The sequence below is a fragment of the Astatotilapia calliptera genome, chromosome 20 (assembly GCF_964374335.1).
Source record: "Astatotilapia calliptera chromosome 20, fAstCal68.1, whole genome shotgun sequence".
NCBI lineage: Eukaryota > Metazoa > Chordata > Actinopteri > Cichliformes > Cichlidae > Astatotilapia > Astatotilapia calliptera.
Window position 1 is genome coordinate 14,303,368 of NC_137441.1, and position 16,992 is coordinate 14,320,359.

Here is a 16,992-nt window from a genome sequence, read left to right on the forward strand (position 1 = left end):
CTTCTTAAACAGAGTACGTTTGAGATTTAAAAAAGAAAAAAAAAAAAGTGATATAATCAAACATTGGATTTCTATAGGACTTCTCTTGGGGTCTCTGATTTGACGTCTTTCGTATTGCTCAAGAATTGTCCACCATCTTGGAAGTGATGCAACCACTGGATGCTCGGGAAACGTGTATTCCCTGACTGGCTGGTAGTGGTTCCTGGAAGTTGGTGGCTCTTGTTGGATGAAATTGGTTGAAAAGAAGGTACTTCACCAAAAATCCTCCAGTTGCTAACCAATTGACAACTGTGGCAAAGGTTTTAATGTTTACCTGCAAATACTTGCTAACTAGCCTAGGGGTCGTAACTGCAAATGGAACTTCGCCTTTTGAAATATGTTGGCTGAATCACGGAGGCACAGTGCAAACTTTTCAGGCAAACCGGCTCCATTTGTGGTTTGCTTTACAATTTTCAGTTTTCACAGAAAAACTGAAAATTGTAACGTAGTCCTTCAATTTCATTCAACCTACAACCATAACAATACTCAGTAATACACATCAGTAAGTTAACATTACATAGTGGTCACATGTATGCAAACCCTCTTTTTGCTATTAGCCCCTAGTAGCCATTAAAAAGAATGCAAGTTTCAGACACTATGTTAGCTTCTGGATTGAGAAACTGCATCGTCTACATAAATTAAATACTAACATAAGTTTTCCATGTTCAACATCTGAACTCATGGTTAGCATTCCAATATTTGTAATTTAGCAGTAAGAGCAACATCAGGAGAGACTTGGATTTTCTCAGTCATTTTATTGTTGTCCCCACTGTGTCAAGGAATTAACCTGAATCATCTTGAAGTACAAGTGTTAACCAGGTCATGGTAACTCATTGCTTTAATGCAAACACACGGGGACAATCAAATTAACGACCACAAACCAGAAATCAGTCAACTGTAATCTCATAACTTTATTGTCATAAAAAGAAATACATTTCTTACTTAATAAATTAAACAAAAATAAAATATCCAATACATTTTTCAAGTTCTTGTGAAATGATACCTGACATATTTGGGGAGGATGTAGATGTTTTATAAAAAATAATAATAATAATAATAAAAAAAATCACATTCAGCATCACAGCTTACATCAAGACACCATGCGATGTGCATGTCAATAAAAATAAAGCACTGCATACATGACATTTTACGCTATAATAAAAGGGGCAACGCATAAATTACTGTAAAACCTTAAAAACAGGCCACTGTAAAAATATGACATTTAATTTAAATTAAGAGGTTACAGCCTCACAGATGACTCTGATGCAATTTCCCGTTATGAGAAACCTACAGACCAACTCAAAACACGTTCACATGAGCCAAACACACCCAGTGAAACAAATGCTTGTTTCCAGGCAGTCTGCTTAATCAGCAGGTCACATTTCCTTCAGAGGCTTTTATAAAAACAGTGTCATGTTGATAAGCGCTCATGATCCTGCTGAAGGAAACTGATAACACTCCAATACGTATTATGGAGTGACTTACTCACCGAACAAGTCATATGCATGCTTAACATGCTTACACATATTGGTAGGAACTTCAGAGAAAAATAACCTGATAGCCAGCTGAGTGAGATGAATGAAACACTTTTCATCCTCCTTTTTGGAAAAGGTGTAATTCACTTGAGGAAGCATCAGTGCCCAAGTCATTCTGGTGCAATGCCACATGCAAAGTCATACAGTAATGTGAAAAATGTGAACATAGGAACTCTTAAAAGTGGAATGGTGCAAATGTGGTGCCACAAATAAAAAAGAAAAATGCAAATGTTGTGAAACTGAAAATCTGTCAACAGAAAAATAAATAAATAAAGCATGATATCTAGGGTGATTCGGAAGCAATGAAATTACTAAAAACTAAGAATTAAGTGCCTTTCTATGAATTTGTGACATTAACATAAGGGAATTTAAAATGTGGCTAATGATACTCACAAGTATCAGACAGCATTTGTCTATTTGGAGGCACTGTCCCATCTCTAGGGCAGGCAGTGTGGAGTAGAGACTGGAAACGAGGGCAGTGAGCCAAGTCATGGGTGAAATAACTCAAATAGGTGCAACATTCCTTGAATCTCGAGCCTACTCGCACCTTTGTGTCTCTGTATGACCGTTTTACATGCACATGAAATACTGCATTTGGGGCTTCTATTTGCAAATGTGTAAATGAAAAACAGAGCTAGGTTTTTGGTCCTTGAATGAGAAAACCTATTAAAGAAAACGGTAACTTGTGCAGTGAATGCAATGAGCATTCGAGCCTCTCTAGAACCGAGGCTTGTGTATTTGACATCCTGGCTCCGTCAGACACTATGACTCCCCTGTTATATAAGCCTGCATGTGGCTTTGCCTGTGGAGGTGGAATGGGTGGGGGAGTCTGCCCTTAAGCCAGAGCCTCCCCTGAACTGCATCATGTGAACACAGTGACTAAAACTGGCAATTGTGAACACATGCACTTGTGACTTTGTGAGACAGAGAGCGATGCTTTCAGGGGAAGAAAGTGGTTGAGTCTGTGGATGTGCGCTGAGTGCTGAAAATGAGTGTGAAGGTGTGTCTGAGAGGTACAATGTGACGGGCTTAACCACGTGATGTGTGTGTGTTCAAGAGAGGTCCCCTATACTGCAGAGTTAGAATCTCTCTTTGTGGTCAGAGGGCAACTATGTTGTTCCCGTGGTTGGGGAAGCAGAACAGTGAGTTTGAGGGGTCGTCACAGTCGTTTGGCAGCTCTGCGTCTGCTGCTGCCAGTGGATTCCTGCTAATGACCAATTCCAGGCTGTCTCCGGCCTCCATAATTAAGGGCACAGTTAGACAACAGTCCAAGTCCCTGGTCCTTACACGGTTCACCTGGGAAATGACAACCAGTTCTTTTACTATTCAGTACACACTTCTTTTCCCTGAAAGAGTCATTTGGTGGACGAGAGCTATTATTTCATAAAAACAACTAATGATGAAATGCAAAGTGGTGTATAAACAGTAGCAACAGAGTAAAGAGGAAACACTCAGTGGGATCCCTTAGGAGCCTAAGTCTTTTGCAGTGTAACTGAGGGAGGTTTCAGGGTGACCTCATCCACCCCTAATGCTTAAAGTGGTTTCCCTGTCTCCCAAACTCCAAACTGGAAGCTGGTTCCACAGAAGAGAGGCCTGAAAGCTGAAGGCTCTGCCTCCCATTCTACTTTTAAATACCCCAGCAACTATAAGCACTGTTTTGCTGTGACATAACACTAGGAGATCTTTAGGATAAAATGGGAGTATTTGTGACCTTGCACGTGGAGAAAGATTATAAGTTTAATTCTGAATTTAATATGAAGACAAGCTTTTTTTTCCTGTTTTTTTTTTTTTTTTTTTTTTAAAATATTAGCCTTGAACAGCATATCCTCATCAAAAACAACTTCAGGATTCCTCACAGTCTTACTGGAGGTCAAGGTAATGCCACGTCATGTTTCTAATCCCAAGAGTGTTGCTTTCCGATGAATTATGACTGTGTGTCTTTGGCTAGTCAATAAGCTGGAATGAAAAATTGCTGCCACTCCTCTGTGGGCTGTGCTTTGATTCGATAGTGATTCACTTAAGCATATTCACCTTGCTGCGAATTTGTCGTTTGTGAATTTTTATGCTTAAAACATTATTTGCAGATTTTTGGTTTATTTTTTGATGGTCTGGAAGCAGACATGGTCACTATGGAGGGTTTTGGGGGCATCACTGGAAGAGAGAAGTTGCAGAGTGGGGTGCAGGACTGAATAATCAAGGTGTATCTAACAACGCAGCTGGTGAGTGTAAATGAAACGTCTCAGTGTTCTCACCCAACTTGCTGCAAAAAACCCAAAAAAACAAATGCATTTTCCAGCATGTGAAACTTTTTTTCCCCCCTTTCCTTTTTGTAAAGGCAAACAGTACCTGAAGAATGCGGTCAAAAGGTTTCAACCCTGCTTGGTCAGCTGGGCCATCAGGCCGGATCATATTCACGTAGACACCCTTTTCCAGCAGCCCGTCTGACACACTGAAACCAAAGTCACGGCTTTCGCGATCCTTTCTTATAGTCACCTATAAACAGAGGGCAAATTGCAGTCATAGATAAAACATTCTTCAGCATTTGGAACCTTTTTCCTCATTGGCTTTGAAAGATGTACTCCAGCTATAGATTTTTGTGAAGAAAAATAAAACACTACAGAAATATTTGTATGCCTTTAGGTGAAGCAGAGGTAACAACCCCCCCACCCCCAACCAAACAACTCAGGTCTGACATTGACGGTTGAGTCATAAGGCGACTTTGACATTAAACATTTTCTTGAAAAGGGAAACATCAAAGTAGAGTGTCTGAATGAGACACGGAAAAGCTATTGTTTCTTGGTGATCACTTCTCTGGAAAACGTTTTGCAAGATATTTTGGTTCTTGGCATTAAGCACTGCCTTTCAAAGAGTTAGATGAGATCATTTTCTGTTTGTACATAATGCTAAACTAAGCAACCGGACACCCGACAATAACTTAAGAATGGAAACTAGTTTAAACAGCTGACCTGGCTCTGGACTGTACATTGTGTCTTTTATTGTGTCCACTCCCTGTGTAAAGACTAAACAATTACAATGCCCACAGCCACATGGCTCTTTGTTTCTCAATTTCCATGTTCCCTAAAACAAGGTCGGCAGCTTTAACCATAACCAAATAAAGCAGGTTTAAGCTTGTACTTGGTGATTTTTCCATGATAGCATATAGGTTGTGTCAACTAAAAATATTGTTAATTTCCACACTGCAGGACTGATGCCCTCTATTACTCCCAGTCATGGTGCGATGCACATATGACGCCAAACAGACTTCTCAGTGGGCGTGTAGTCACAAGTTTCACAGATGCTCAGGTAAAGCATCACATGAATTTGTCTCATGTGCCAGTCCCGACGAGGTAAGTCACGTAGAAGAGATAAACACGCATTACACACCGATTTTTACAGAACATGCTGTTCCATGTTCATCAAGTGTGCGTGCACTGGCAGGCCTATTACTACAGCTCAAGTTTAAAACCTGCAAATCGGATAACACGCAAGATACCAATGTAGGTATTAATTTTGTAAATGCAAAGTCTTTGAGATACTGTATTTAAACTTTGGTTTTCGTGAAAAATTGTCTCATGTACCAGAACGTGTGAGGAGATATCCAAAGTTAGAGTAGCTGATCTCTCACATACAACCCAAACTCCACAAATTTTGGGATGCTGTGTGAAATGCAAATAAAAGCAGAATGCAATGATTTGCAAATCTCACAAGCCTGTATTTTATTCACAGTAGAGGATACAAAACATTTCTAATGTTTAAACATTTTACAATTTCACAAAAAATAGCAAATTTTTAATATGATGGCAACAACAAGTGTCAAAACTTTCTATGGGGCAAGAAAGGCTGGGACGAAAACAACGACGACAACGACACGAGGCGCACACACACACGCGCAGCCTGTAATTACTGTACAGCGTTAAGAATAACTTTTTTTCTTCAAATTAAATAATTATTTCATGACCCTTTTTGTCACCTTGTGCAGTGCCAGAGCTGTAGGGAGCAAATTTTCAGAGTTGTCGCCTTTGACCCTGGATGAAACATCTCCGGCTCCAGTTGACATGTTCAGTTTGCTTTTGTTTATAGTTTCTCCATGGCTTCCTTCCCTCTTGATTGGACTTATTTCAGAGGGAAACACTGAGTCTTCATTTGTTTTTGTCTCATCTAGGTACAGACTAAGAGCGCTACCCGTCATGGATGCCTGAAAGACAAGAGAGGGATTATTAGAACATTTGTTTTAAAAAATAAATGATTTAAAAGGAACAAAGACTTATTTAGATTCACACACATAGATTAGAGGCCAAGGCATTGTGCAAAAGCCTTCTGCAGTCAGCATGGCAGCAGGTGCCCAGCTTGCCTTGTCAGATTTAATAACAGATTATAGCGATGATGGTTATCGTAATGCTTCATCTGGCATGTTCATTTAGGCCAATGCAAGTCTGAGAGTACACAAGTAGGACAAAGCTAGAGAGGAAACTGAAACAGAAGGGGGATGGAGATAACAGGCGGGCCTACCTCCAGCTCCCTGAGAATCTCTGACTGGCCGCAGGTCTCGAGGTCCTGCAGAGCCTGGGACCAGAAGCTGTCTTCCTGGTTCAGGGTGCCATGGCAACGAGGGGGGCTGACAAATCTATGACAATGCAGGAACCAAAGCATGAGAGCAGTCCTGCAGTCTGGATGTTGGTGCTGCATACAAAGGCAGCATGGGAAATGCAGTTTTTTTTGGGGCTGCAAAGCTGAAGAGTCCTTCTGAGAATCTCTCAGGACCACAGTGAGGGTTTAATGTAAAATCTTTCTCTTGTAACAGCTCAAAAGCCGCAGGAGTCCATTAGAATAAGATAAAGACTTCAAATTCACAAAGTGACGTCACCCCCCAAAAAAGCAGGAAATCTAAAGCACATGACATAAAAGTTCAGGGGGAAAAAAGAAAAAAAAAGAAGAAGTGTGACGAGACAGATAAGGCTGATCCTTGGGCTCTTTGGATGTTTTTCTGAGGAAACTGTTTTTTTTGTATACGGACAGGGGTGACAGAAAAAGATGTACACATGTGAAACACCAAAGAGCTTGTGGGCAGTTAGTAAAGCAGATGAGAGAGAGAATACCTGAGAAAGAAGAGAAAAGGACAGTTTGGAAAAAGCACAAAAACATGAAGGCATACAACACAAAATGACAAAATAATCCAGAATGCACTTTTGTGAGTGACCTTAACGATCAGGGAAAGGAAACATCACAGGAGAGTTTGCTTATACAACATATTATTGAATTAAGAAAACCACTTAAAGCTAAACTGACAAAGATGTCGGAAACAAGAAGCCACCAAGGTGTGTGACCACGCAGCACAAGAGCAAAAACAACTGCACATGTTTGACAGATGAGGTGGGTTTGGGTGTTGTCATGTTACTGAATAAGGATATTTGAGCTGCAACCTGACACATTGCACACACACAAAGCCAGTCCTGACAGATTCATCCAGTTAAAAATACTGATTTTTAAATTTTATTTGCTAATACTGTGTTTAATGCTGTCCCTGTTCAACTGCACCAGCATCACCCACCCTCAGACATTCACCAAACTAAATGTCTGGGATGGACCTCAGGGCCTCTGTACTTACCCAGGTATCTTGTCCCACTCATCCTCTGTGAATCTCCCATCATACAATGAGGTGTGGTGGACTAGGCCTGCAGAACTGGAAGTGGTTTGGCTCCTGTGCTTTGTGCGCCTCCACTCATTTGGGTTGAGCAGTATATCGGATCCTTTGTGAAGATATGTCCCTAAATGAAGAGAAGAAAGAAAAATCTCATTAGATGTGCAGGAGAATGTGGTTTATCTGAAGACTGCTCGTGAACATTAGATTTCACCTTGGCTACTGTAGCCTGCATCAAACCCCGAGCTATCCCAGGAGCTCATGGCAGAGTCTATACTGGGTATAGTGGCAGAGTAGAGCTCTGAGTGTTTACTGGTCTTCTGGGAGTCTGTCAGATCATCCTCTGTGTCGCTCAAAAACGCAGCTTCTCTTTCTAAAGGCCGTCGGCCGTCAGACTCTGGGAATGGACAGTGAGCTGGCATGAAACAAGATGTGCACTTTTTCACACCACCTGAGTAAAACACTGCAACACTTCCACAGCAGAAGCATTTATTTTCTGCCTTTTGTGTCCCTCATCTCTTAATTCCTTTGACAACAAGGTGTTTTGTAAAGATTTGAAAAGAATTTGCTTCACGCAAAGAGGGACTTTAAAAGCCCCAGAATATTTTTTTTTTAAAATAAAAGGATCTACTTAGGAATAATGTCTCAGATCCATAAAACAATTAAAGTAAAATTTGGTTCATTCTCTTCCCCTAACAATGAAAAACAAACGAAAAAATATATACGATCAGCTTGTTTCTTGATCTTGAGGGTGACTGACTCCCCGGCCATCTGCAGGAGATGAATGGCCTCACTCAGTGGCTTTCCTTTCAGGCTGACACCATTGATGGCTAGGACTCGGTCCCCTATATGGATGGCTCCAGTCCTGCAGATTTAGAAGAGCAGATGAAGCAGAGATCTACCAGACAGTACCAACAGAGATGGCCAGGAGAGCTGTCAGGCTGCCAGCATGCTGACCCAGACAGAAACAAAGAGGTGTCTTGTTACAGGAGAAAAAAAAAACAAAAAAAACTAGCCAGCCATTGTTTACTGTCTCATTTATTAGGAAAGAAAAAAAAAAGAAGAAAGAGGCAACTCAAGAGATGACCTGGCTTAAGGTCAATGCAGCACCATTTTCTTGTACTACTACCTTGAACCCCCCCTGCAGCTCCACATGTCACGCCCTGCCCTTCACTCACCTCTCAGCCAGGCCTTTCTTAGTGAGGCCAGAAATGACGATGGGATCAAAGGGCTCCTCTGTGCCAGAAATAGTGATGCCCAGTGGTCCGTTATATCTCTTCAACTCCACTGTGTAGATTATGGAGCCTGACATTTCCAACTCATCTACAGCATGCAAGGACAGAGGATAATGTACACTCAAGATATGAAGACTTACAATAAATTGTTTAAAACAAATTATCAAAAGAACGACTGATAATAGGAAGTATTCACATTAAAAATTAAACCGTACAATATTAGAACTGGAACTTTTCCAGTGTAAGAACCAGTCAGCCAGCACGGGCTCTGGGTATGTGAGACACGAGCTTCTTTTTTCCAGAAATGCACCACAGAAGAGTTTGAGGTCACTCAACTGTTGTTTATGAAATGAAACCACATTTTTATGTTTGTTTGCTTTTGTAAATCTAGCATAAAACCGATCAAGTATTTCATGAGCAACAACTAATGATCCATGAAAATGTGGAACATGAGTTTGAGAGAAATGTTGACACTGGCCAATAAAGTAAAAAGATTAAGATAACTGGCGGAGAATGACAAATTGCCTTTTTATCCTTTTTGCTTGCCTTGAAGGCCATAATCGTCACCGAGTCACCTCTTCACTGCTGACAAGACTCATTGTCATTTCCTGTGTGGTCAATATTATTGTCACAGATAACAGAAACAAACTGCTTTTCATTTCAAAGCAATGACATTTCAAAGTGACCACAAATCTTTGAGAGGTTGCCTGCATGCACCAAAGAGTTTCCTGATCTAGATAAGGGTAACAGTTAGTCTCTGTGGTCATGCGCTGGTTCACACAGTGGGTCGAGACCTTTATTCTTCAGGTTCACTTTCTTATAAACTGGAGCACTTGTAATTTTTTTTTATTTTTATTATTATTAAATTAAACCACCCGAGAGGTTTAGAGGGCGACCAACTGACAAATATCTGACATCAAACCAGGACCCCTATCAAACCAAACAACTAATGGGATAATCTGGTTTAATCTCCGACAGTGCAATGTATTTTAAATGGTTCGTGTACCAATGTTGTCCTCATCTTTCTGGATTCGGAGTTTGACCATATCTTCTGCTTGTTCCAAGACATGCATCGCATCTTCCATTGTGCAGTTTTCCAGACGCACCGAGTCGATGGCCAGCAGCCGGTCTCCGGGCTCCAGAGTGCCTGTTCTGCAGGACCCAAGAGCAAGAAGATCACAACTGTTAAACTGGGACCGGCCACTCCTCCCGACTCACTGTCAGAATCCTATTAGCTTCATGTCTCAGTGGGATCCTTGGGGGTGACCGTAACCTCACCCTCAGCCTACTCAACACTGAGCCCTTCTGAAATGAAGTTGCTGTGGCCTACTGATCCAGTTTTTATACCTCAATCCAATTAGGCTTTTGTTATATAGTGGATAGACAAAATGTAATTTTGTAATTAATAATCCCACCTAGCCCCAGAAAACCTAGATCACCCTGAAGTGTTGAGAAGTCTTAGAAGTTTGACTTCTATTAAAAAAAAAATATCAGTATGACCCAGCCCTGAAAAAGCTGGACTAATAAATCATTCAACATTATGAGCTCAACATGATGACAGCACATACCTGTGCGCAATGCTTCCTTTTCTGATGTCAGAGATGATGAGGGGCTTGCCAGGTTTTTTACTCGCTGTTAAAAACAGAATACATTTTGACATTTCAGGCAGCAAGATATGACGATTAAACCAGTTTAACTAACTAAGCACTTTAGTCTCTTAGTTTCCTTTTCGTTTTGTTGCCCTGTCAATGTCGGCTTCCTGCTTGTGTCTTTTTTTGTTTAAAGATGGTTAGAGTAGACAGGGTAATGATGACTGTTGGTACAGGCCAGTATTATTCAGAGGTAATGAGGTATGAGCTTCATGCCTTTTTTTCCCTCTCTCCTTTTTATGGATCACAGAACATTGATTCACGGGAGAGTTTCAATATGCAAACATTTTGAGCAACACTGCCCCCTTCTGGGTGTCTCGCATTCAACAAACCCACCACTGATGGTGATGCCCAGCTCCATCCCTCGCCGTTTGGGGAGTTTAACATGGAAAGTGCCGCTGCTGGGAACCACCGACTCTGATTGAGATTTAGAACAATGTTAAAAAGGGAAAATGGAAAAGCTTATACGATTTCACAATATGAAGTTACTGTTCCTGTGCAATACCTGCAACATCGAACTCAATCTCCAGTGTGACCTTGTTAGTCAGAGCAGAGTCTCTGAGCAGCTGATGAGCTTCCTCCAAAGTGCCATCTTCAGTTGGGATCCCATTAATGAACAACAATCTGTCGCCAACCTGCAGCAGCCCACACCTTCACGCAGCAAAACACACAAATATGAAAAGAACAGATTTTAATTTCACTTTCTGCCCATAACTGTTTGAAAATGTGTTTTTTTTTAAATGAAGAAAAAGAAAAGGTTGTCGTGTTCTCAAGAGTGTGATAGTTTTGTTTTTAAAACCAGAGAAACCTGAGAACAAATGACAATATATCAGCTTTTTAGTTCAAACTAATACAACCGTCCTGAAATAAATCCTCCCTTTATGACAATCTTAAATGTTCTTTTTTATTTCCAGGGGGAAACAGGAGCTAACGTTATTTTAAACAGGACAAATCTACAGATGTTGCTTAGACATGGCTGACAATTTTCTTCACCTCAGTGAAGGGAAAAACAAGTCTGTTTCTGGCCCTGTCAGATTTGTCCCAAAGGTCACGGGCAATCTAGGTCCTGTTGCCATATCTGCCAAACCTATGTGAAACCTAACCTTTGGGTAACCTTTGACTTAGCCTTCACTCTGGATGCTCACATTCAGTTTCAGGTTTGCTCCTGCTTTTAAATAACTTCAAATCTGTTGCCATGTTGAGCTTCATCGTGTCACACTCATCAAATCATTGTTTGTCTTAAAATGTGTCATTTCAGCAGGTTTATAACCAAGTCTCCTAATTCAGGTCCAGCGGATCCCCCTTAACGTCAGTGTTCACTTTAATATTCTGGTTTTTACTTTTAGAGCTCTGCATGGAGAAGCACCAATCATACATCCCCAGGAGGTGCCTGAGGTCATGTGATCACAGCATGCTGGCTGTGCAGCATATATGGTTGAGATGTAAAGAAGAGTTTTTGCCTCCAGACGCAGGATCTCTGAGAGTGAAATCAGTAGACTTGGTGGTCTCTTTCAAAAAGCAGCTTAAAAAATATAAATAAAAGTTAAAATCTTTGTTTTATTGTCTTATAAAATTATTACAGATATTGATTCAAGTTTATATTCATCGGGTATCATTTTTACTAGGGGTGCAACGATACACAAAATTCACGGTTCGGTTCGATACTTTGGTGTCACGGTTCGATATTTTTTCGATACAAAAAAAATGTTCATGCCTTTTTAATTTGTCATTTATTAAAATTATAAATATATATTTTAAGGCAAAAGTACAGTTTTTAAATTTAATGTTGCTGAAACAAAAGTAATTAAAAAAATAAATATATCTCAGGGCTCTCAAAATTTCAAAATCCCTGGTAGCCCTTCGGGCAGGGACTCTTCAGTTTTTGGTAGCCCAAAATAAATTTAAGCAGCCAGAATAAAAAAAAGAGCAATTTTTTGATTGATGTTTTGTTTCCTTTACAATATTATACATTAAAGTATAATATTGTAAAGGAAATAAAACATTAATCAAAAATTGTTGAAAAACAAATTACAACATTGTATAAAAATTACAATCATCAACTCAAATACTTGGTTCTAATTGAACAGAAATTTCTATGAACTTGTAAGAACTGTGTAGGACATGAATCAGTCTGTATCAGATCCTGAATTTGAAATTTCCACTGAAGTCACGGGTAAGAGACAAGTGGAACCAAAATCTAGGCCATTTGCTTTTTGAAGTTTGCAAAGACTGCTAAATGTTGCCAGTGGTAGTTCACTCTTTGCAACATAGTACGCTGTTCTAAACAGATTTTTCAGGTTTATTTTTAGTATGTTATTTGCAATCTGTGTTTGTTCTGGGAAAGATATTGCAGACTGAGCAATAATGTATTTCTTGCATTTCTCATGGGTTCTAATGGGGCCTTTCTTAAAATGACTGGTCCCAGTAACAAAGGCGCTTGTCGACTCAGAAATCGAGAGAAAACCAACAATACACCTGGCAGAACACCAGAGTAATTGCTTAAAGGAGCTTCTTCGACATCTTTAAGAGTTCTAAACAAATGTCTGTCCTCCTCCAGAAAATCTTATGTATGCAAACACGCGTTGCAACTTCATATCTTGTGCGCGTTTTTTTATTGTTTTTTTTTTGACAGCGAATGCGCACCTGCGGACCACTTATGTGCAGCCGCAGTCATATAGCTCGTCATATTGCAGCCACAGAAATTCTTTTGTCCATGAAACCATAAAGCTGCACTTTCTTTTTGCCTTATAGTCTGATTTGTCATAACTTCTCCGTTTTGTGGTAAGCTTTTCTTCGGCTGTCACTTCTTCACCCTGACCTGTCTTATTTGGCTCAGCAGAACTAAAATATATATCCTGCTGCTTTTACACACACACCCACACATAACTGTCAGCGATTCTCTGCGCGATCAACCTCTCACATGTTTAAGCTTGCTGCTGGAGATTTCACTTGTCATGTTTGCATAGTAAGCTAACAATTAATAAGACGATGTCAGAGAAATTGGTGCACAAATTATCATCACTTACAGATCAGTGCTGTCGCTCTCTACACACAGTTCGTGCGATTGCAAAGTGAAAGCAAAAAAACAAGCGCAAATTCAAACGCGATTTCAATATGTCACATATTGACAGTGGCTCACCGATGCCAATGACATAATTACCCAGCTACATTTCCGAAAGAATGCAAAAGCATTGACATATATTTTTCCTTCCTACAAAAGTCCGACGGGCAGGGCAGAGATAGATTTTGGTAGCCCGACTGAAAAAAATCGCTAGCCCCAGGACGTCGGGCTAGCGATTTTGCAAGCCCTGTATCTGATTGAGGAATCACTCATCTTTGAAAAAGAGAGTTTATTACAGAGAAATGGCTCTTTCCCAAATAAAAGCTATACTATACGCTTCTTCTGGGCTATATTCCCAGCAGCATATTGTAGCGGGTCAGGGCTGTTCAGGGTTCTGTTTGTACAGTTATGTTTTGTTTATGTTGCCATAGTGACGGGTGACGCCCTCTCGCTGCGACGGTGTGTCCTTCCGGGGTCAGAGGGCGCCCTGTGTGTTGTTGTTGTTGCTATGCGGTTGCTGTGCTGAGCAGTTAGCTAGCGGCAGTGTTCTTCTGCAGATGTCAATAAACGGCTGTGCTCCCTGGCTAGCTCACGGGAAGCAAGACCAAACGACACCTCCGTCTCCTCCTTGTCTGAGCTCGCCACATTGGTGTCAGAAGTGGGATGATGGTGGCACCCCATGTTCTGACCCGAGTGACTTTTCCCCCGCCGGTCGTGACCGGCCGGTGCGCCAAAAGAAGGCACCTGGATATTTGCAGGACTTTGTGTGGGGTAATGGGGTCGTCGGGGACGACTGACCCCTCAGCGGGTCAGGGTTGTTCGGGGTTCTGTTTGTACAGTTATCTTTTGTTTATGTTGCCATAGTGACGGGTGACGCCCTCTCGCTGCGACGGTGTGTCCTTCCGGGGTCAGAGGGCGCCCTGTGTGTTGTTGTTGTTGCTATGCGGTTGCTGTGCTGAGTAGTTAGCTAGCGGCAGTGTTCTTCTGCAGATGTCAATAAACGGCTGTGCTCCCTGGCTAGCTCACGGGAAGCAAGACCAAACGACACCTCCGTCTCCACCTTGTCTGAGCTCGCCACAATATTAAACATATCAGGTCCCCATAAGGAGAATCATGTGCTAACGGCTGTCTAAATGACTCGGGTAAAGTTTGTAGCATACATGCTTGTTTTTGTCTGCTTCCACTTGTCTTTGCACTAGGATGATGTCGCGGTAAATGTGCAGTCATATTCGTTGTGTTCCCACTAGTGCTGTCAGCGTTAATCTCGTTGAAATGACGTTAACGCCACAACACTGCAAATCTCCGTTAACGAGCTACCCCTGATCGCCCTGTGCGTGGGGCTAGACGGCCAACACGTTAACGAGCTAATTGCGCTAACACACTAGTTCCCACCCATGTAATTGAGCATTGCATGGCACATCCAACATACTGTTTTACTTTAGTCCATGACGCGCTTACCTTCAGGGTCATACGTCACATGAAAACCAAAATAATTCCAAACGCCAGATCTGAATGAGGGTGGGGGAGGTTCAATTTGCCATGTTGCAAGGAGAGCTTAACTTCTGTCTTGCTAGCTTGCCCTGCACTCTTCCTTCTGAGATGCTGTCTGTGTTGAGCTCTCAGTGGATCTGCGCTCGACAGTGCAGCCTAGGCGGAGTAGTCGAACGCAGATTCACTGAGCGCTCAACACAGACAGCATCGTCAGAAGGAAAATTGATAAAATTACAAATTTTGTATTGTTCGATACATATGCGTACCGAACCGAAAGCACTGTATCGAACGGTTCAATATCGATACGAGTATTGTTGCACCCCTAATTTTTACCATGTTGTCTCCACTGAGTGGAGGTAACAATGAATCCCAAACACGTCACCACACACACCAAAATCTAAAGCAATCGGAAGCATCCATTTAACATAAGCAAGGCACGTTTGAAACTGATGAGCCACACTGTGTCATGTACTTTAACACCACATGTCAAATAGTGTGAATGTTTAAAATGCCATCCATAACATGAAATGCAGGCCCGAGGCTCGACATGAACACATTCACAAAACTGCCCTTTTGTGAACTTTAAAACTACCTCCGCACGCAAAAATGTATGAAGGAGAAAAAAAAAATGTAAAAAAATATAACACATTTAAATTGTGAGTTCAAACGCAGAGGCCCTGTCAGCTAATATTAATTCACTAACCACCGCTGCTCATTAACCTTGTGGGGAGGTTGAGACAACAGCATCACAGTCAGATGCTGTACTTGAGTCACTCCTGTCCAACTGCTGCTGGACTAATCATGTTACAACACCCAGGGGAGGCAGCCCTGCACCGCCAGCAGACACCATCATTAATCTTGCACCACAACAACAATAGATAGGCCTACTACAAGTTGGCCACATCTGAGCTGCGTGTTAATTAGACTGCAACACAGAGTCTTGGTCAATACAGAACACAGCTGTAATGTAATGTAAATATTAATGGTTGAACCCTCAGCAGCGCTGTAATCTTGGCCGGCCACACGCCTCTTTTTTTAAATGGAGATTTATGGGATTTTTCACTGAGTGGGTTTGACTTCTGGAAATAGACATTGCTGCTGATAGAGTACCACAGGAATGATCAGTTACTACCTTTATATTCAAGGGAAGGGCGAAATGCATGCAGCAATATCTCCAAAACATCTCACACAAAAACCAACAAACCAACCAAAAATGTGCAAACTTAATCTGACATGTAATACTTCCAACATGACCTTGTTGGTAACTTCAAACCTTGCCAAGAAGATGCTCAAAACTCAAATATCTGTCTTGTAAATTACACTATATGGGCAAAAGTACAGGAGCCGATTGACCATGGAAACCTGTGCCTCAGCTTTTGGTGTTTGCCAACTATTCACATAGTTGTTGTTGATCCTGTCAGTGATGGCAAGTATATAAAATCTCAACGCATCCTGTATAGAAATTGAATAGGAGAATTTAGGGGTGATTTCTTTGTCATTTAGATATCAGGCTTTCTTCCCCCCACAAATGGCAGGTCATTGTGAATAATTAACAATAAGGCACTCCAGTTCAAGGTGACTGCCTACATGATGTGTGTTTACTTGTTAGGCGTCTCATTGCGTTACCTCTCAGCTGGGCTGTCGGGCTCAATAAAGCGGATGACCGGGGGAGCGGATAGGGTTTCTGTGGCAAAGACACCTCCCTGCAGCTGGATCCCAAAACCTGTGAGTGGATCCCCCCTCAGGATGACCTCGCTCGTTTCCACATGAAAAACCTGTCCCCCCGGGCCGACAGAGCTCGATGCCAAAGATACTGCGGGAGGAAGAGGGAGGGAAGGAGGGGACACATCAGAGGCAGACAAATAGTGCAAGAAAGGGATTGTGGGAGACAGGGAGGAGGTTAAGGGGAAAAGACGTGCGCCCACAGAGATGACATGGGAATGGGAAGGGAATGAGTCACTTAATCAGAGTTTATGTCAGTCATGCTTACGTCAGCAATCAGTCAAATCTGTTCACACACACACAAACAGGGTGAAACAGTAAAAAGGTGGCTTGCATATTAAAAGCTCAGTTCACTCAAATAACAAAACACTAATTTTGACACTTTACAGCAAGCAGCTGCCCCCAAATGACCATAGAGCTGAATCAACAACCCCCTCCCTGTAATCTAAGAGTCCTGCAACAAATTACTAGCTTAGTTGTACCCAATTCATTGGTAAGGTGTATATCTTGCGCTTCTGGAACCAAAAAAAGCTGCACAACCTGATTAAAACAGTTTTAAATAAGAAAATACTTGAATTGAACCAAGCCTTTAATTTGGAGGGGAAAGAGGAAAAAGAAGGTG

General features: G+C 41.5%; 1 protein-coding gene across 7 annotated transcripts in view; it reads right to left on the minus strand.

The window, feature by feature from the left end:
* Positions 1-930: 930 nt before the first annotated feature.
* Positions 931-16,992, minus strand: part of LOC113012877 (glutamate receptor-interacting protein 2-like) — a 32,892-nt gene continuing 16,830 nt past the window's right edge. For 6 of the 7 annotated variants that reach the window (XM_026153292.2, XM_026153289.2, XM_026153288.2 and 3 more), the window contains 13 exons: positions 16,275-16,461; positions 10,602-10,747; positions 10,433-10,513; positions 10,016-10,079; positions 9,454-9,599; positions 8,391-8,535; positions 7,938-8,077; positions 7,427-7,609; positions 7,180-7,339; positions 6,084-6,198; positions 5,545-5,769; positions 3,921-4,067; positions 931-2,870 (listed from right to left, as the gene is read on the minus strand). In XM_026153292.2, coding sequence (XP_026009077.2) covers positions 2,673-2,870; positions 3,921-4,067; positions 5,545-5,769; positions 6,084-6,198; positions 7,180-7,339; positions 7,427-7,609; positions 7,938-8,077; positions 8,391-8,535; positions 9,454-9,599; positions 10,016-10,079; positions 10,433-10,513; positions 10,602-10,747; positions 16,275-16,461 — 1,937 coding nt within the window. In that variant the 3' untranslated portion in view covers positions 931-2,672. Of the gene's footprint in view, positions 2,871-3,920; positions 4,068-5,544; positions 5,770-6,083; positions 6,199-6,506; positions 6,671-7,179; positions 7,340-7,426; positions 7,610-7,937; positions 8,078-8,390; positions 8,536-9,453; positions 9,600-10,015; positions 10,080-10,432; positions 10,514-10,601; positions 10,748-16,274; positions 16,462-16,992 lie in introns of those variants that run through there. The other variant, XM_026153293.2, reaches the window with a different exon arrangement.